A 20,682-nucleotide genomic window follows, 5' to 3' on the forward strand; every position below is an offset into this window, starting at 1 on the left:
CCGCCTGCACACTAACACAGGCTACTTTTACTTTTTATCGTTAACAAAGCGTTTTCAAGAGGAGATACGTCTAAATATGTGGTCTTTGTCCACTTAGAGTTGTTGTAAAGACGCTGTTACCCGTAGGTATCTACATGACGTTCAGCTGTATGTGTAGCTGATTTATGTTGCTCAACTGTGTAGAACCCATTAAACTCAATCTCATTTAAAAGCTCACGCGTTATATTACTGAATGTAGTTCATTTGGGCTGACCGCGCCTCCCTGCGTTGGAAGGCACATAATAAAGTCCTAATTTAAATGTAATGCGACTTTCTTGTCTGCTGTGTATCAATATTCCGTCATTCGCTCTCTGTAAATAAGTCAAAGGTAGCAGATACTTGTAAACGCAGATCCCTGTTTTTTATTTATTTTTCAATCGCGAATCAAAAAAAATACGGAGCTTTATTTCTAACTTGTGTTTGAAATAAAATTCTTGTATAATCTATAATCGCACTACAGATAAAAAGAGACAAGCGGATACCGAGAATAACGCGGGAACTTCTGGATGACGCTAATAATTCGAAGATCCTCTTTGTTGCAAAGCTGTCATGACTGCGACCTGGGTGTCAGCGTTCACCTTGCGATTCTATACCTCAATTTGAGCATAATAAACTAAATGTTTACCTTCTGTATCTACTTTATCCCTTCTGAAATAACATGTAATAATAAATGGTAAGCCTAAACATTTACATATAGTCTGAGATCCGGCTGCAAATTATGATATTTTATTTAAAAAATAAGTGAACGTAATTTATTTTGGAAAATTACTTAAAATTTATTTAATTAAAATTACTTACGACCACTTATTGACTGGCACTCTGTTATCAATGTATTCTTCTATTTATAAATGTATGTAAAAGTGCGAATTTATTAACTACGCGATGAACGTAGAGATTTTGCAGCCGGATCTTAGACTAATAGTCAATAGCATGTCTATGACTCGAACTCGAACTGACTCAACTCCTAGGGTGTTAACAGCGAATACCAGTTTATTGTTTCATTGTAATTCTGTAATTGTAATATGTACGTACATACGTGAAGTTTGTCAGGAAGTGTGTGGAACGTCTGCACGACACCACAAGTTCCATTAACTGTAACCTCTCGTAATGACTTACGGAACCTGTACACAACATACACTAGGTACTTCAGGGTTGAACAGCGTACAAACATTATAATGTTCTCTTTGCGGCTGTTGTTCATGTGCTTGCGACAGAGTTAAAATGTTAGGTATACAGTTGCTGTTATCATTGGCCCTCTTCGCTTATTGACGCTCTTCGACTATTTACAATGAACGGTCAACAGGTGGCGCGCGTGTCAGTATCTCGTATACTCATACACACTCAGTCATGTGAGTCATTGGGAAGCGGTCACTGTTGTATCTACCAGTACATTTTCATTGCCCTAATTCATATTAAAACCATATTTTGAACCGCCTCCTTCTTCTCAAATTGTTTGGCTTTGTATTGAATCAATACTTAGGAAATACATTTTACATTTACCCTACCCTTTCATTATTATATTATTATTATTATCATCGACGTGCTCACGATACAATATAAAGTAGAAGATATATAAAATAATGAAAAATATACAATAAAATGCAAAAAAAATGCTAAATGTGATTAAATCTTAAACTAAATTTAGTTTCAACCGATTTTTGCAGTGATTGAAAATTTTACATGCGACTCTTAGTTCTGCGTATGGAAAAAAATCAAGTTACATTGATCGGTTAAGAAATAATATCTAGATACTTCGAGTACTTCGAGTACAACGACGCAGCACAACCGCTATACGAGACAATACGATTGAGACTGATCTCAGGGCGGACCACCAGCTCATCCAAATATGTATACAGCACGCACACGGACTACACGGGCAGCATTCGTCCGTGACAAATGTACATTACAAGTGAAGAACATGATAATAAATAAAAAACTGATAAAGCTAAACCGATAATATTTGGAAGTATGTGGCTTCCCTAGTCGTCTCTAGTGTTGAGAGTAAAAGTAATTCCGCGGGTATTTCCGCGTCGTCATCGCTTCCGACTTTTACTTTCACGCTCAATGCAACGCACCGTAACTCATCGTAACGTAGCGCCACACAGCGCCACACAGCGCCACACAGCGCCACACAGCGCCACACAGCGCACCCGGGTCAACTGTAACATTACTCATTTGTTATCATGAATTAAACTATTTTTACATTGCGTTATAGATTTAGGATTAATACAAGAAAATGAATGAAAATGATAATAATGATACGTTTCTAGCTTGACGTGCTCTCGCAACCTCGTAGGTACTGAGGAGACATTGGTCGGTGCTCTTTTTTTTTATTTTTTTTTGGTCAGGAGGAAATCGCTGGCCTTCCGCCCTTTTCTGGGGATACTGGGCGGGGTATGTCAGAGTCGAACTGACTAAAACCTCCTGTCGCTCAACAACCAACGTCCAAACCTCGCATGAGACAGAACTCATTACAAGGCAAAGGGGGGAAAGTGAAGCGTTTAGTGCGGAGCACATCTCTCCCATCACCCTCCCCCTCGGGACGCCGGACTGGCGGTCGTCGGCGCCACGACCACCAGCCCTCTCGGTCGGCAGACTGTCCGAAGCCCGCCTAGATGGCGCCGGTTAAGAGTGAGTTACCCTACGGGATACCCCGCTGGGCCAGAACCAGCGTGGGTCGAGGATAGCCAGCCTTCCATCACCCGGATGCTCTTGCGTAAAACGCGTGCAGAGCAGCTTGCACGTCGTCTTCTTAGGCCCCCCTCGCCGGTCCCCAGACCGACATGTGAGGGGGACCCGAAACACTTAGAGGGCCAGGGCTTGGGCGCGATCCGCCTCCCTGGCCCCCGCTCGACGGCGGCGGGATTGTGCGTCTCTCACGCGCCCCGCCGCCTCCTTCTGCGAGATGGTGCACTCGCAGAAGTCTCATTGCTATATCTCTTATTTTAAAATTACTTTCGATTGACTGAAGTCGTTTGGAAAGTACGTTTGGTATTAACAGCTTTTTGTTTTGTTTTTAAACATTAATGTTTGTCTAAATAGCTGTAAAATCCGCCATGTATCAAACTATTATTCTTGGAGGTGTACCGTCAAATGTCTTTAAAAGATTCTTTCAAGAGGGGCCTAATTTGCACCTAAGATCTATGATTAAGCTTTCAAACACGCTTTTAAAGCAGTTTTAATGAATATAAAGCGTTTTAAAATGACTTTTTTCTCAGAGTTCTGATATCTTGAGTTACATTAGTGCTGCATGCGCTAGTTAGTCCCCTCGCGAATAGCTTGCGTTCTGTCGACCACAAATATCGAACAATGAATAGCGGCGGCGGACGCTCGTTAAACTTCAACTTGATAAGAAATGCAAAACAAACGCATTGTACATCAGCCTCACTGTTGCGGCTCGGCTCAGCTTAACGTTCGCACTTCATCGTGAACATTTTCGTTGATTGCTTGGCAAGTAGTCGTTCTTGACTGTCCGTGACCCGCGAGCCCGGCAAGGCCACGTCGGCCACGGTGACATAGCGCCCTAACTCTGAGCAGCACGAGGCGGTGGGATGCGGAGATGTCTCCGGGCGTGGGCGTCGCCGACGCACGTCGTCGCTTTCACGAGCTCTATACTTTCGCTCAATTCACACGTTTATGAAAATGATCCGCGCGTCGCCGGAAAACATTGGCTTTCTCTGTTGTGCAAGAGCAACCACTTCCCGCTTGCTGTACCGCGCCCCGCGCCCCGCCACCGACACTCCTCACCTATATTTCCCGAGTAGGAAGTGAGGCAGTTACGCAACATCGGCTTTCCACTGGTGCACCGGTGACTGCCGCCTCGCACGAACATTCCACGCTTCCAATCGAATGCTTCATCTACATGAATATTAAATTCCACCACGTTTTATTGGACGGTAACTGAGCAGTGGAATGTCATTGAAAACTGCCATTTAAATACAAATGTTGAAGTATGTAACGGCGGCGACTCGTAGATTAGCGTATGGATTAGAGCGCAGAGGCACGTCACTTTCTACCGGTCACATCGGACGAAAGTGAGAGCGGACTCCGCCCCGCGCTTCCCCAGCGCTCCCCCCCGCTGCGCCCACTCTCGCTTTCTCCGCAACTTCTCAGATTAAATCTGCGTCGAATTAATGCGAACTCGGAAGTCTCCGGTTCCGACTCGGAAACATATATACATGAGTAGCATAACGACATGACGTCATCGCAACGGTCCGATGGACTTTCTCGGGCCCTACGAAAGTGAGAGCAGCCACGGTCGAGCTAGTCGCAGGAGCTCCCGAGCTCGGAGCTCGACTATAACACATGGTTTGTTTGCATGAGTGCAGCGAAGACGTAAGCACGAATGGAATGCTCTAGTATTGCGTGATGAGAGATTGCGCAACGAGCTTGGTATGTGAGTGCTCTGTGCTGGTCGGGGCGGGGGTGCGTGCAGCGTGGCGCGATCCACTACACTACTTCCCGCTTCCCGCGCCCGCCTCACGCCCTTCTGACACTTATTTTTAAAGAGGAAATGTACAACCGACAATCTATCGCGTGTTTTTCTCATTATGATGGAATAGTTATTAAAAAATGTAGGCTTTGCAAAACACGCAAGAACTACATACCGATGGAATCATTCTTCAGCAACGATTCTTCATTATTATATTATATAACTATTACCTTTTTCCTGAAATAGCTCTTCTCTATGAGATAAATATAGATATAGATAAAAAACATAAATTATAATACTATTCGTGCTTAAAGCTTAGTTATTTAGCTTTAAGTAAACCATAGTTGTTCAGGGCCCACGGAGTTAGTATAATGAAATGCCCAGAGGCTAGTAATCATCAAGCAAAATAATTTATGTCATGTTCATATGTAACTACATGATCGGATTGATGGGAGGATTAAAAATACAATTTATACAACATTAAATAAATGTAGATGCTTGACTTTCGAGCGTTGTACGCTCTACGTTGCCGATTCACGAGAAATGTATGAGATCACTAAAATGATTAGCGATTAATTTCATATTTGTATGATAGTTTTGTTGAGTCTCTATATCGGGCAAGCATTAGTAAGACGCAAGTTCAATTAAGTGACTAAAGTATATTAGGATTACAACCTAACGTGCTATCGACAGCCCGACAATACCGAGAATGACTTAGCATCACTGTAATATACTTATTGCTAAGACATACATATTAATAGTTGCTATCCGGGTCCAGTGAGTGAGTTACTTTTTTTTTTTTTTTTTTCCTGCCTAGCTGATAGCCCTAGTGGCTATTTCAGCGTAACCCTAACTTTAGTAGGTGAGCTCACGGGGCTCAAACCTGATGACGTTGCTAACACGAACCCTAAGCAATCTTCCTTCTATTTTGAACAATTTTGTACTGGAAGAGTAAAAACCCATATGAGAGAATTTTCCTTTAAACTGTTTTTATGGGGAGATAATGTTTTTTTTTTTTTCCTACCTAAGCTGACAGCCTTGAGAAGCTATTTCAGCGTAACCCTAACGTTTATAGGTGAGCTCACGGGGCTCAAACCTGATGACGTTGCTAACACGAACCCTAGCAAGAGTCGTGCTTCGCAGAATCTACCACCGGATCGGAAACGCGACCCACTGAGAAGATCCGGCGAGAAACTCAGTGGGCTGTGTCTGAGAGTTAATTTACTCGTCGAGCCCTTCGTCGCAAGCGACGGGTTCGACGAGAACGGTGACCGGTGCTTGAAATACCTAAAAGCACCGTTAGTGGATCGGGAGGATCCGAGATGACGTGTTTTGGGCGACGTCGACTGCTTTCCATTCGGTCCGCAGGAGCGGGAATGTAGTTACCGGCGGCCACGATGAGAGGGTTCTCGTGTCGTGCCGCTTTATCGAAGTGGCGCATCGACGCCGACTGAAGATACTTACTGATGGACTCTAAGTCCAGGTCGTCATGGAGGTCGACGTTCCTGACGAACCACGGGGCTCCGACGGCTATCCTGCAAAAACGGGATTGAATAATTTGAAATGACTTTAAGTGAGTGCGGGCCGCGTGAGCGAACACTACACTTGCATAGGTCATGACGGGGCGTATGCAAGTTTTGTAGAGTGTCACCTTATTTCTAAGGGACATTTTACTTCGCCTACATATCATCGGGTAGAGACGTCCTAGAATGAAGGCGGCACGGTCGCGTACCGTCTTAATGTGAGGGCGGAATGTCATCCTACTGTCGAGGGTGACGCCTAAATATTTGACCTTCGGGGCCCACGGTATGGGCTGGTCGAACATCGTGATTGGGCGAATGGCGGGGGCGGAGGTGTTGACGCGCCTAGTCGGGAGAGGGATGCTCAGCGTGGTGTTCGGAGGGCGACCCCTTTTGAAGAGCACCGCTGTGCTTTTCGTGGGGTTGATGTCGATGCGCCACTTCCGGAACCACTGTCCCATGGTGGTAGCTGCGGTCTGAAGTCGTCGATGAAGCAACGCCTTCTTCCTACACGAGTAGTAGATGGCGGTGTCATCGGCGAAGAGCGCCAGATGGGTCTCCGGAGACCGGGGTATATCATTGATATACAAACTAAATAGTAACGGGGAGAGGGCGGAGCCTTGCGGGACTCCGGCTGTGACGTGACGGGGCCGGGAACGCGTTCCCTCGACTCGATATCGGAACGAACGGTTCGACAAGTAGTCTCGTATGATGAGCACGAGTCTGTCTGGCACTCCCATGTTATACAGTTTGTATATCAAACCGTTGTGCCAGACTTTGTCGAACGCCTTCGCTATATCGAAGAAGAGGGCTCCTGTCGGAATGGGTTTCCGCCTATTCAGCCCTAGTAAGATGTGCTCCGTGAGGCGGTGCACTTGATGGACGCACGAGTGTCTGGTGCGGAATCCAAACTGCTCGTCTATGAGAATTTTATTCGCATATTTCCGTTTATGTTTTATATTAGAGTCGCCTCGCCGCGCCCCTCGCCTCCTAGAGCGGTGCTCTCCCCGCCCGCGTCGCGTCGTGACTCAAAATATATTCTATAATATATGTTTTAGAATTGTTTTGAGCAAAAAACATTCCCGTCTTTGATTTTAGGATTGGGGGGTTCGCAGAGACGAGTCACGTGTCTGTCTCCCCTTCGCTTCGGTCCGATCGTATCTCAACGTGATTTCTTCGACAGCTTCGAAAAAATATTTATAAATCAGTTGTAATTTTGAACGCATCACGTAAACTGAACTCAACTCATTACATATCTTTTGATGTTTAATGTATGTATGTATGAACATATTAATGTATGTATCTGTGTTGGTTTCCCCTGGACTGTTTGTTCAAAATGCTAATCGTAACAATACAGTGTCGTTCGCAACTATGTATGTATGTATGCACATATTTGTAAGCAGTCACGTTGCAGTTTTGACGCTGTATACGCGGTGCGTCTAATTTGACTCGTTTTAAATAAGTTATCCTAATGTACTATGGCCTCGCAAGCTTACTATTATACAATACACTGAATAAATTCATATGAAGCTTGTAGAGCGGCGCCGTATGTCGATGTGCACGTTGAGACTAGCGGAGGGTGCGGTTTCATCTGTAATGTAACTTTTATTAGGATTCATATTTTTGTCGGGCACCAATTTCATCTAGTTTTTAGTTAGAAAATACTAATAGATTCCCGTTTGCGGCTTCGTCCACGCGCACACTCTCACCTTAGATGTGGCAAGCGTTGGCCACGTACACGCACCGAAACAGTCAGCTCATAGTTCAGCGCTTTTGTTTGTTTTCAATATAAATATCAAAAGTTTAAAAACTACATATTATTACGAGTATACCCTGAATGCGACAGACTGGAATCTACAGGCAGGCTTCGTTAAAGATAACACGTGTGTCGTCGCTAACACAATAACCCGCAGATCTAGAGTGTAGAGTGTAGGCACCGCGTGCTCCCCGAGCTCACCGGCAGACAACTGCGCACACACCTGCGCACACAATACAGATTACTATGTTAATAAATACAATCATTTGTAAACTTTTTTTTTGTACATTGTTCTGGCTACCGACATGGCGGTGATGATGATGATCTGATGAAAGACAAAAATTCTACAAATCAGTTATGATTTCTAGTAACTTTTCGAGCCGTTAGTCTGTTCTTGTTGTTATTTTTCTTATGAAGTGTCAATTAAATATTTAAATTCGCGAGTACTAAGAAGTCGTCGCGCTCGCCGCTGCTCATCAGACGTCTCGGATTTCATTCTTGACAATTTTCACTCGAAAGCACGATTCCTGTGAACGATTCCAGCGAACGTTATCGCAAAGCTGGTTGGTGAAATTGGATAACAACGCTAATAGAATGATGACACGTCGTTAGGGCCCGGCGTAACACGACGCCGTCTGCTCCGCCGGCAGGCTCCGACACGGACCCGTTCGGCCGACCACTTGCGTATGCACGCGGAATTCAATTACTATTCGATCGGTTCGTCATGTCTCACTTAGGGAGTGAGGAGGAAGACTCTTCTGTACTGTCAGCTTACATATACGTTTATGTTTCATTGTGATACCGAGAGTACCCTCGCCCCGGCCTCGTACCTTGCAACTCTGGATCTGAGCCTCTGTGAATTCGTCACCACGAAGATGTTGCTGTTGCGAACTGTTCAATGCAAAGCGAATGCGTGTTTTGTTTAACTCGTTTCTGTAATGATTTGTAACAAGTGATGTACGCTGTAACTCAAATAGATCGATGTAGCGATGTAGTGAGGCGCGTGGTGCGTCGTGTCCGCTGACAGCGGTGCTCTCGCGCTGAGAGCGCTGCTGTCGCCGTCGGTGAGGACTGACGGGCTGACGCCCCTGTCGTGCTTGTTACAGGCAAGTCCGTCAACACTAAGGAGACGCTCGAAGACAAGAAGGATGACAACGACCTCTGGGAGGCGCAGGCCGCCTTCTTGGGTCCCAACCTGTGGGACAAGACCCTGCCCTACGACCCCGATCTCAAGGTACACGAAGTCAGTACTCGTAACTATATTACCTGCTGCGTGTTGCGTGTCGTGTGCGTCTGTTTGTTGCTTCCTAACGGCGGCCCGCACTAGGTAATACAGTCGCTTCCGTGCTCCCCGACCCGCTTCACCACCGCGCACCTTCGCTCCTTTCCTCCTCCGCACGGTCTAGTCGTATCTACATCACCAATGATTCTTATTTATATATTTGTTGTTATATCTGTAACATACAATATGTGTCAATGAAACGTGTCTGCATCTGCCCAACTGCTAAGCGATTGTTTATATAATTGCTATGACGTTTCCGCGCGCAACCCGTAAACGTGGAGCAAGCGAGACGTCATAGCTGCGTGATGCGTCGCCGCGGCTACCGAGTCCCGACACATCGGTTTGAGTGTCACGTCACGACCCCTCGATACTAGAGTAGAGGCGGGAGACGAGGGTCAGAGCGGTGTGTCGGGGCCCGGGGGGCGGTCTGTGACCGGAGCCCTGTGCTGTTGCAGTACGTGGACCTAGATGAGTTCCTGTCGGAGAACGGCATGCCGGGCGAGGGCCTGGGCAGCACGCACCTGGGCGGCTCCGCGTTCGGGCCGGCGCTGGGCCTGCAGACTCCCATCACCAAGCGGGAGCGTTCTCCCTCGCCCTCCGACTGCATGAGCCCGGACACCATCAACCCGCCGCTTTCACCAGCCGATTCCAGTACGTACACTATCTCACTTATACTACATCTATTAACATTATCTTTAATCAAAAAGACTATGTGTACATACTGATGCATATTAGTATTGTATTCACAGTGAGCACTCATATCGTAACTGGGTCCATAGAACAAGAAACTCACATGACCGTCTTCATCCTGTAAACTCAAACTAGTTCGTTCGATATCAATTTCACTGTAAGAAAAAAGTAAAGTCTAAAATAAAATAGCCTTCTATTGTAATATATTCCAGCGTTCTCGATGGCATCGTCGGGCCGTGACTTCGATCCTCGGACGCGCGCCTTCTCCGACGAAGAGCTGAAGCCGCAGCCGATGATCAAGAAGTCCCGGAAACAGGTAAATGAAGTTAGTGCGCTGATCGTTCCTAGCGGCATGCTGCGGGCTGCCGGGTGCGGCGACACACACACACACACGCACTACTAATACAACTATCACAATAACACCAGCTCATCTGTACATGTTAAGATCAAAAGTTCTTAGAACTGATGAAATTCGAACATGACATAATATGAAACGTCATATCACTCCGCTCAGGGCCTTTTACACATAACCAACATTTCATTAGTTTGGTTATTTCTGATGCATGTTCATATTGTTACCAAATAAATCTAATTGGGATGATAATATTTACATAGGTAATGACAGTAAAATCAAAATATTTATAAACATTCTTTCAGATACCAAAATTACCATGAAAATCGGACGTTCTGATTTTAGCGTGAAACAATAATAAATACTCTATAATAATAGTGATGGTTTGAACTCCCACGACTGAGCCCGTTCACATTGCAAAAACAAATACAAATCAAATACAAAGCTATTGGTTACACAATATAAACATACAAATAAAGTAATTAGTAATTTTCTCTATCGAACAACCTTATATTTATAATGAAAGAAAACTTGAACGCTTAATTATATTTCAATTGAGTTAGGTGCAAGTAATGGGGCCACCGCGGGACTGCACTAAATGCCGTCGATGAGCAGATCAGAATAATAGATTCCATTTGCAACAGAAATTAGTTCAAAAAATCAAATTTGATTATTTTCGGAATAAAGAGCGAAGAAGCGTGTCGGCAACAAAGTTCAATTGCAGAGCAATCAGTGTTCGCTCCTTTTGTCTGTTTTCGAATCCGAATTCGGGCCATTGTTCGTGTAGTGAGTGAGGCTTAGTGCGGGTCTCCCGTTCAAAATGTCGTAGGCGCAAACCTGGGCGCGTACGTACTATATCGATGTCGTTCTGAACTCATATTGTGCATGTAAAATACAAGTATATTCATTTATTTATTATGTATTATGAGGTACATGCACGCTTTACAAATTTTGATAATAAAGCAAAAATACAATACCTACCTATAATTTAAATTAGAAATTGGTTGGAGATTTGGAAGCCATTAGATATTTCTAATAGAATTAGTTTCATTAACATTATTTAAATCTCACAAATTTGTACAGAAAAATGACAATCATAAATATCCACGCCCCTAACGAATAAACTACCGCGGGTTCTTTTGAAAACATTACCAACTCCAATCAGAGAGTAGTCGGCAGTTCAATATTAATTTAATTGTATTCCTACCTTCTTGGACACCCCAAGGGAGCTTTGAAACGCAAACATTTTTAGTACACGATTACAATTTTATTGAAGACTAGCTGACCCGGCAGACTTCGTAGTGCCTCAATCGATAAATAAAAGACACATCAAGGGGACACATCAAAAGAAAAACAAAATTGTTTGTTTTTATATAATTCCGAGCTTTTTTATATTTTCTCACCTTTTAAACCTTCTCTGGACTTCCACGAATAATTCAAGACCAAAATTAGCCAAATCGGTCTAGCCGTTCTCGAGTTTTAGCGAGACCAACGAACAGCAATTCATTTATATATATATAGATAGTTGAAACCGAGGTCTGTAACATTACATAGGTGAGGGGATTCTATTGCAAAGGGTCTTACGTCCCTAATATAGAGCCAGGGTCGCGGTCAACACGTGTTCCTTGATAAGTTTAATTGTGCTACTCTTCCGCTTCTAACTTTATTGGGAGAGCCACGTGTCCTTGGGGCTCAAATCTATCAGTGTTTAGTATTCTTGAAATGAAGATGAATAATTTTCGTGATTTAGTTTTCGTGATAATCGTATCTCTTTGCAATTACTAGACGGCTTAGGAGTAAAAGCAGGCAACTCCTCAACTCTGTACTGTGGTAGTAGTAGTAGATGCGACACACATCGTACTGCAGCCGGAGCCGCGGTACCGCTCGCTCTTCTGTTTATTCTTGTTGTAGTAAATAAATGTTTTTAATTGCTTCAAGTTAATGACGCCCGCCCACACTCTGACGCGACTATCGCCAGTTGTACGAGTTTTTGTTAAGGGGCGTTTTCAAAGAAAATATCATCAATTCAAAGCAGTTAACTAAAAACGCGAGCCGATCTCAAAAAGTGTTGCGATACATGTAGATGTACCTATAGAGATTTCGAACAACTCGTCTTCTAATCTAGTCGAGGCTTCGTTCGACCTAAAGCCTCCGAGTGGCGCGTTCCTCTGTGTCGAACAGTCACATGGGCAGTACCGCTTTACGATAGTAAATAGATAGACAGGCCCTCAGATTCTTGATGCTGTGTGGTTCCTGGAACCTGTGGATATCACGATTCGAATGACCAAACCCTTAAGAGTTGCGATCAAAATTTCAATTATGTTAATCGATAACAGCGACAGAAATACGCAGGGTACGTACCCATGCAAGCAACACCCACCTACACACAAACAAACATACACACACTCACACACCACACACACACATCCACACATCCACTTACATAGCTTAACTAACGCTTCACCCGTTCAACTAAATCCTAACAAGCTCTAACAGAATGCACAGTTCGATAAATATCAAACAAACATTGCATGTGACCCTAACTACATATTAGGGGTTAAAGTATGAAATTGCCGATTTTTACGGAAAAATTTAAATTCGTTTTTTTTCTCTCATTATATGTTGATAGAACTCCGGTGATGTAGATTCTACAAACTGTGTGAAAGCATTGTGTACTGCCTTCTGGGAAGATAACTTTTTATCATGTGGAAAATTGTCCAAATCATGAAAAAAATGGTAGTCCGTTGCAGCAAGGTCTGGTGAATACGGAGGGTGACGAATGGTTTCTAATTGCAGTTCCTGTAGAGTTAAAACGATTTCTCGTGCTGTATGAGGTCTCGCGTTATCATGCAGCAATAATGGTGAAGATCGATTCATGAGTCGGGGCTGCTTCACTGCAAGTTTCGCTATCATTGTTCGGAGTTCGGCACAGTAGACATCTGCCGTTATTGCTTGACCAGATCGGAGAAAGCTATAGTGAATAACACCAAGCTGAGGCCACCAAACAGTTACCATTACTTTTTTATTGGTAAGCTTTCCTTTAGGACACTTTTGCGGCGTTTGACCTGGGGTCAACCATAGCATTTTTCGCTTACGGTTATCGCAAAGAATCCACTTTTCATTACATGTCACAATTCGATCCAATATTTCTTCATTTCTGTATCGATTCAACAAGGCAACACAAGTTTCAACACGCGTTTCTTTCTGCAGATCAGTCAAACCATGAGGCACCCATTTTCATTTTATTTTATTGATTTGACGCAAATGAGTCATAAGATTCCTGGGTCTTTGGCCTGGATCCGCTTCCACCATCTCTTTCAATTCCTTGTAATTCACATGTGTGGGCCTTCCACGTGATTCGTTCTTCAACTTAAAATTTCCATCACGAAAGCGTTCAAACAAAATCGCACGGTGCCCTTATTAGCGGTCCCCTCTCCTAACGCAGCATTGCAGATATTGCGTGCTGTTTCTGCAGCGTTACTTCCGCGTCCGAACTAGCATTCAAGAATCACTCGAATTTTCGATGTATCCATCTTTCTTGTCTAAGCTGAATAAAAAAAACAACTGAAAGTCGATAACCGAATATTGCACATATTAGAAAAAAAGGACCTCATAGGTACTACTTGAAAAAGTTTCACTCAAAAATGTCAAACGAAGGCTCTACTATGTCAATTCGAAGTACCTATTACAATAAAACGGCAATTTCATACTTTAACCCCTATTATTTCCAGGAGGACGACATAATAATAATCATGCAATTATAATTTAAATTCTTTCTCAATAAGTTTTGTAATGACATAAGTAGTTAGATGAGCTCCGTACCGACCCGTCTCGTGAAGCGATCACTAAAGCCCATAGATATCAATCCCTGAATGTCGCCGCCCACCTTGAGACTTGAGGTCCAACTATCGACTCTCGACTGCACTGAGGCAGAGCCGAGGTAGGTGGGCTGGCGGTGCGGCCGCGCGGACTTGCGGCATGTCTAGTCAGTCTCCTTACTAAGGTTTTCTATTCCCGTACATTGAGCATCAAATTAACAATATAATTAATTTAGTTTCACTGATAAGAGTACCGACTCACGGTGGGCTGGTGTATATGTATGTATATATTGCAGTGTGTTTCTGCCACTTTGCATTGTGTGAAAAATAGGACACATATTTAAGACTATTAATTCCTAATATTTTCCGAGAAAATTTTGATATAAATGGAATATTTTTACAAACAATTGTGGAACATATTAATAAGTTACTCAATTATCTTTTATATCACTTAGTAAGAACAGAGTTACTAATGTATATTGTGATTTATATCGCCCACCGCCACGCCACCGCGGTGTCGCCCAAGAGCCCGCTACAGTTTGTGCACATGTAGTATGGGTACGTGTGATCATGAATACGCGCTTATCTCCTTTCATGTCATGTCATTTCATTTGAAACTGTCGTAGGAATAAGTTTGTTTTTAAAAAGCAAATAATTTAAAAAAATTGCTTCGATTTATTTATTGTTAGTTATTGTCAAGTTCGCTCGGGCGGGTTGCGGGTCCACATCGTGCGAGAGTCCACAGACCACACAGAATGTGTCTGCAGGGGAGAGGGTAGTTGCGCAAAGTGGGATAATCGCCGGTGGGGGCCGCGGCCGCCGGGGCTCGCAGGTGTATGACGTTGTGTTCTACTGGTGGGTGAAGGGTGGTTTGAGTGTGTGGCGCGGCGTGCTAACCCCATATCGACGTCGTCGCCAGTTCGTGCCCGACGACCTGAAAGACGACAAGTACTGGGCGCGCCGACGGAAGAACAACATGGCGGCCAAGAGGTCCCGCGACGCACGCCGCATGAAGGAAAACCAGATCGCACTGCGGGCTGGATACCTCGAGAAGGAGGTAACGCTTTCTGCTCATGATATCCCTCTCAATACCTAAAAAAAAAAAACCTTTAACCTGGACTCCTGATTCGCGTGTCCTCACCCTGTGCTGTGTATACAATGCAGTATTCAATCCTCTGTATGGAATGACAACTAATAATCCGTACCGTGACGTTTCGACGTTTCCAGAATATGGGCTTACGGCAAGAAGTGGAGCTGCTAAAGAAGGAAAACCACATCCTGCGTGAGAAGCTGTCCAAGTACGCGGACGTATAGGCCGCCCGCCCCACCCGCATAGCACAAACACGCCACGCGACATGTATGTATCATAATTGTGACCACAAGTCGTACACAACATACCTAAATCAAAAACTCTGGCAAGACTCAACACCATTCACGGAATTAAGATTAATTACAACTAGGTACAGGTATACACTGCACATTACCACGTTCGATCGGATCCGTTGTTAAACCATATTCCTGGACAAATTTAGAGGAACGCAAAAAAATGTATTTATAAAATAAAATCAGTTTCAGCTATTTTTAAAGTGATACTAGTTAGGCTAGACAATTGAACGCATTACACTGATGTTTAGGTGTGATGAGATAAAATCCAGTATCCTAATTGAATGAAAAAGCTAATTATGTTAATGCTTGATTTTACAACCAAACGGATTTCTATATTCAAGGAGATAATTTAAACTGGTTCTTAAAGATTTTACTCCAAATAAAAAAAAAACACAGGAATGATATATACTCGCGAGCAATGAATGCGGGTCACTTAAAGAAACCTATAAATCTTGGAAACTAAGAATGCTAGCTTAATAAAAAAAACGGTGCTTAATAGAAAATTATAAGTCACTACATTTTATTTATTAAAAATTGCAAAAAGAAAAAAAAGCTGCTGATCTCGCCTTGAAACCAAAATAGGAAACATGAAATGTTTGTACAACTTAGTTATGATTTTCTTGAATTTTAATACTTTGATTTGCCTCCTCGTGCTTCCATTAGTGCGTTTACGCGGTTTAGTTTCTTGTACGATTTTGGTAAATATGCTCCCATTCCTCTGTGAGAGCAATTTTGAGTTCACGAAGCGTCATTGGAGGAGGGTTTCGCTGTTTTACGCATCGCCCTAGCTTGTCCCATGCATGCTCGATCGAATTGATATCCGGGCTGTATGCTGGCCACTGCATACAAGTAATGTTCGTCTCTTGTAAGTAGTCATTCACAATGAAACCTGTATGAGGTCGGGCATTATCATGCATGATCTTCATCATCTTCACCCAAATTGACCATAAATGGCCGAACGTGTTCATTAAGGATTTCTTATGCTAGTTAAAGAGCCGTTTTCTATGAACACTAGTTCCGTGCGACTGTCAGATGAAATTTCGGCCAACACAAGTACAGACCCACCACTGTAGGCTACTTTTTCTTCTATGCATGCTTGCTTGAATATTTTCCCTGGTCTTCTATACACTCAGGATCTTCCATCGTGCGTGTAGAGCATAAATTTTGATTCGTCGGAGAACATAAATAACTTTCGACCAATCTTCAATAGTCCAATTTAAGTGGTTCTGGGCATATCTTAATCTTGAAATACGATCACCACGCTTCAGCTTAGAGCCATTTGCAGGTCAAGGTGATTTCAAGTTAGCTTCAGCAAGTCGTCGTCTGTCCATGCGCTTGGGTTATTTCTTCTGAGGCGTCGAAACTGATTTGTAAGTTCATTTCTTGTAAGAAAGCGATTACGAAGTATGGTTTTTACCAAGTATCGCTCTTCTCATGCTGTGGTAGACCTAGTTCTGCCTGTACCTGGTCTACGTAGGTTAGAGCCAGTTTCCTCGTAGCGTCGGAGAACTCTTTTTACTGTTGACAGCGACGCACTGACAGTCTTGGCTGTATCGCGCTGACTCCGGCCAGTTTCTAGCATTGTGAGGATTCTGATGCAGTCTTCAGTTGTAAGCGACATGATACAGGTTGAATAATAAATATTGAACACTATCAATATGGTTTATATACCCACTTAAGTAACAGATTAGAAGCAAAAGCAAAATCAAATGCAGTAATTTCGTAGTTCCATCTTCGAAAGTCTCCCTTTTTCAAATTTGATTTTTTTATAACATGACCTTGCAATAACTAAGAAGTTTTAATACCTTAATTTATGGAGTATTTAATTGTCTACTAAAGACAATTTATTTAATGAAACTAACATTCTTCAGAGTTTCCGAGATTTACAAGTTTTTTAAGTGACCCTCATTGCTCTCGAGTGTATTTTTCTATATAACGTTTTAGAATATATAACGAAAGAGTATAAAGTGGCCTGTACTCAATACTTAGAGTTGCCCGCTCTAGCTGTTCGAGCTGCTTCCAGTATCGTTGACATACACCTATTCAGGCTATCAATATTATCTTGAGAAATTTCGTTTCGTCCTTGCTGTAATGTGTTGCTTGTAATGTGTAGTTCCGTACGTGGGCACGTACCGCTCATACCAGAACCGCTGAATTTACTAATGTTTGGGTCAATATATACACGATTAATTGCAATAGGAGAAATTAAAGTTCTTTTTGCGTTCCTCTACATATTGTCATGTCGACTTCTAGGCACCAACCATTGTGGGTAGGTTCGAATCGCTCAGAAACCCGCTTACGTCGACAAATGAGTTCAGAGTCGTGATTGTAGTTTTGACTTTTTATTGCCGTGAATAGGTTTCCTATACTTAGGTTGTTAAGTGGTTATGGAAGCTTATAGACATCATGAACAACGGCTACCGTAACTGAACTGGAATACATAATAACACTGCGGCAGAGAAGATGAGATGTCATTTGTAATTACGCAGTATTGATGTTGAATACAAGATCCTCACGGCGCGGCCCTACTGATTCCTCCCGCTTGTGTGTGTGTACGTACGAGTATATGTAATGAGTAACGAAGGCGGGCGGTGTGCGAGCAGGTGTTGGGCGCGCGTCCGGTCGGCGAGCGCGAGTGCAGCGGCGACACCCCACCCCGCCCCCGCTCACCACACGACTTGCCGAGACAGCTCCCTGCGGCCCTGCACCGAAGCGACCCGTCACCCCGAGCTGCCTCTGCAAATCGTCCGTCGTTCTTTAAATAGGATTAATGCATATAAAACAGTTACCGTTAAGTTTAGTAGAGTAGGTAAAGGTTAACCAAAGTTCCGTTGAACTCTGACGGCTCACCCGACACGCTCGTTCGCTGTACTTTGTAATTCATGTTGTAACGTTTTATTAAGTATTTCAAAATTAAATATTCAAGATGTTAAACGAAATTGCGAGTTACAATATTTAGAGTAGGGTGTAAGAGGAGAGAAGTACTAGGTAGTAGAGCGGACGTTGCTCAAGTCGTACCGCGCCGCCTGTATATACGAGTAGTAATAGTTGTAAAGGGATCGCTTCCTCCCGCTCCGTTCATGAGATTACCGCGCGCGCCTCTCCGTGCGGGCGCCGCGGGCGGGGCGCGGGCGGGGCGCGGGGGCCGGGGGGCAGGGTCACGCCGCCCGCGCTCCCCCCGCGCTCCACCCGCGCGCCTTCTCTCGTTGTTTCAAACATAGTGCTTAGTTCAAGTAGTGCGTAGATTCCGTAGGGTAGTCGTTATTAGAATATTTTTGTTATGGCTGTAGTTGTTAACGTTTTGAAAGTTTATATATAATTTGGTTTAGTTGTAATGTGACTCGCGACAGGCGTCGCCCGACGCGACTCCCGCACTCTGTTTCGACTCGTGCTAATCTTATAATATATTTTTGTAGGTTTTTGTCGTTGATAAATGAGTCAATTGAATGTTTATTGAATTGATGAATAAAAATTATAAATGTTTATAAGTAAGAATAAGAAGTTGTTGCATTTGAAAGTATTTTATGAATACAAAGCGAGAACAATAAAATGTTTTTCTATGAATGTATCGAGGTGTGGGGTCCGCCCGGAACTCCGCCGCTTCACCTCGCACACTCTTTTATATTCCATTTTGTTTGTTAAAAATATACAAGGAATGCATAACGCCTGCAAGATGTTATAATCATATAAATATGTTTGCTAAATATATGTATGTTCTAAACGTATAATATGTACGAGTAGTGAGAGCACTGGGCGCAGTGCGCAGTACGTCTGCCGGGGGGTGAAGGCGGGTGCGCGGCGGCGGGGGCGCCCCTCCCACTGCGGCGCTCCGTGACACGCAGCAACATTAAGCCATCTTCGGTTTACATACTATCTCTAGAATTTTTGTTTCACTTAATTTATATGGTTCTATGGATTGAAAATAAACGTTAATTGTTGTATGGACGCGTAGTTTTGTTGAAGCGCACGAGGCACGCGAGGCCCGGCCCGCGCCCTCTGCTCGCTAACGACCAACTCGTCCTGGATCGGTGTTTTATTTAATAAATCGTCGTAAATTACCCAGCACTCGAGTCGCCTTTTCATTCACCCAACCTTGTCCTCGACTGCAGACTGATGCGTGACGACCCCGGGGCGCTGGGCCCGCACTAATCCTGTACACGTTTCATGTGATAATTGCCTATCATTTTTATCAAGTAATCAATAAATGTGCCTGTAAATATTTGGTGCAAAAATCTGGAGTGCTGAAGTAGAAAAACTACACAAAGAAACCATTATCTTCGGTTTTATCATATAATTTCATTAAAGAAAGCTATAGAAAGAATATTAGAAAAAGAATATTAGAAAAATTAGGGGACGTGCCACGTGCAACTTAACACACAAGCCACTGAGTTTCTCGCCAGATCTCTTAAGGGGGTCGCGATTCAGAGAAGCACTACTCTCGCTAGGGCAGTTGTTAGAACGTTCTTTCAAACTGAGCCCCCCGCGTTCCCGCCGACCCGGCAATGCGAAGCCAGAATGAGCTCTTTGAGGTTATTAGCAGATATGTAGGGTAGGCAAAAAAAAAATAGCACTTTCAGACATGTCGTTGACCCTTAACCTAAATAAAGGCAGTTGGCCCGCGTCGTGAGCCCCCTAATGTCGTCATAAATGTCGTAGTAGGTCGTCGACACAACTCTAGTCAACATAAGGTGTCCTGGTTGATAGGTGGATTAGCCCCGTCCTACAATAGGTTCTCTTGGGACTTTGACTTCGTCTCTCAATGGTGGCGATCATGTGTTTTAATAACCATATACTCCGGTAGCTACTGAAAAACAAACGGACCGTGAACTCGCCTGGTAGTTACGCAAATTATAAAGTTTGCAGGTATTTTACTTTGTCGTGGGAGTCTTACGTAAAGAAATAAGTGCTCCTGCTCATGTAGGAATGTAGGTATTTCATTTTACACTTTCCAACGGTATGATTAGTATTGATATTTCTTTGCAAAAAAACCTATTCAATCATAAGCCATGCTGTTTCTTTTTCTTTCTGGTGATGTTACCAGATGCTATGTTATGTTAATAGTTACCAGAACGTATAAGTAGAGTGTACGCCTGCGAACACTTGAATGCCTAATAAGGAAGTTTCAATTGTATTGCATTATTTATTTGCTGTTCTTTAAAAGTACCAGATGCTTCGAGACAGGAATCTGGAGAAGTAGTACGGACATACGAATTAGGAGTACTGGTAGTACCTAAGAGACCTAGACCTAAGAGGCAGGTGTACCTTACTCTACACTACTTCTGGTAGAACGCCGTAGAGACAACTACTACATGGCATTATTAAAGGTGTGAGGCTTAGCTGCGTCGAGTTCTGCGGAGTTGAAGAGGTCGTCAGGCCGTGTAACGTAACTGAACGAAGAACACTTGGC

General features: G+C 43.5%; 1 protein-coding gene across 17 annotated transcripts in view; it reads left to right on the forward strand.

Moving 5' to 3' along the window:
• Positions 1 to 19,220, forward strand: part of Pdp1 (PAR bZIP family member Pdp1) — a 157,464-nt gene extending 138,244 nt beyond the window's left edge. For 6 of the 17 annotated variants that reach the window (XM_089732150.1, XM_089732182.1, XM_089732133.1 and 3 more), the window contains 6 exons: positions 8,854 to 8,990; positions 9,485 to 9,680; positions 9,932 to 10,044; positions 14,755 to 14,946; positions 15,117 to 15,246; positions 17,879 to 19,220. In XM_089732150.1, coding sequence (XP_089588276.1) covers positions 8,854 to 8,990; positions 9,485 to 9,680; positions 9,932 to 10,044; positions 14,755 to 14,946; positions 15,117 to 15,203 — 725 coding nt within the window. In that variant the 3' untranslated portion in view covers positions 15,204 to 15,246; positions 17,879 to 19,220. Of the gene's footprint in view, positions 1 to 8,853; positions 8,991 to 9,484; positions 9,681 to 9,931; positions 10,045 to 14,754; positions 14,947 to 15,116; positions 15,247 to 17,859 lie in introns of all 17 variants that reach the window. The other 11 variants (XM_089732152.1, XM_089732185.1, XM_089732143.1 and 8 more) reach the window with 6 other exon arrangements.
• The last annotated feature ends 1,462 nt before the right edge of the window (positions 19,221 to 20,682 follow it).

This window comes from Bombyx mandarina, chromosome 01 (genome assembly GCF_030267445.1).
Source record: "Bombyx mandarina strain Sakado chromosome 01, ASM3026744v2".
Taxonomy (NCBI): domain Eukaryota; kingdom Metazoa; phylum Arthropoda; class Insecta; order Lepidoptera; family Bombycidae; genus Bombyx; species Bombyx mandarina.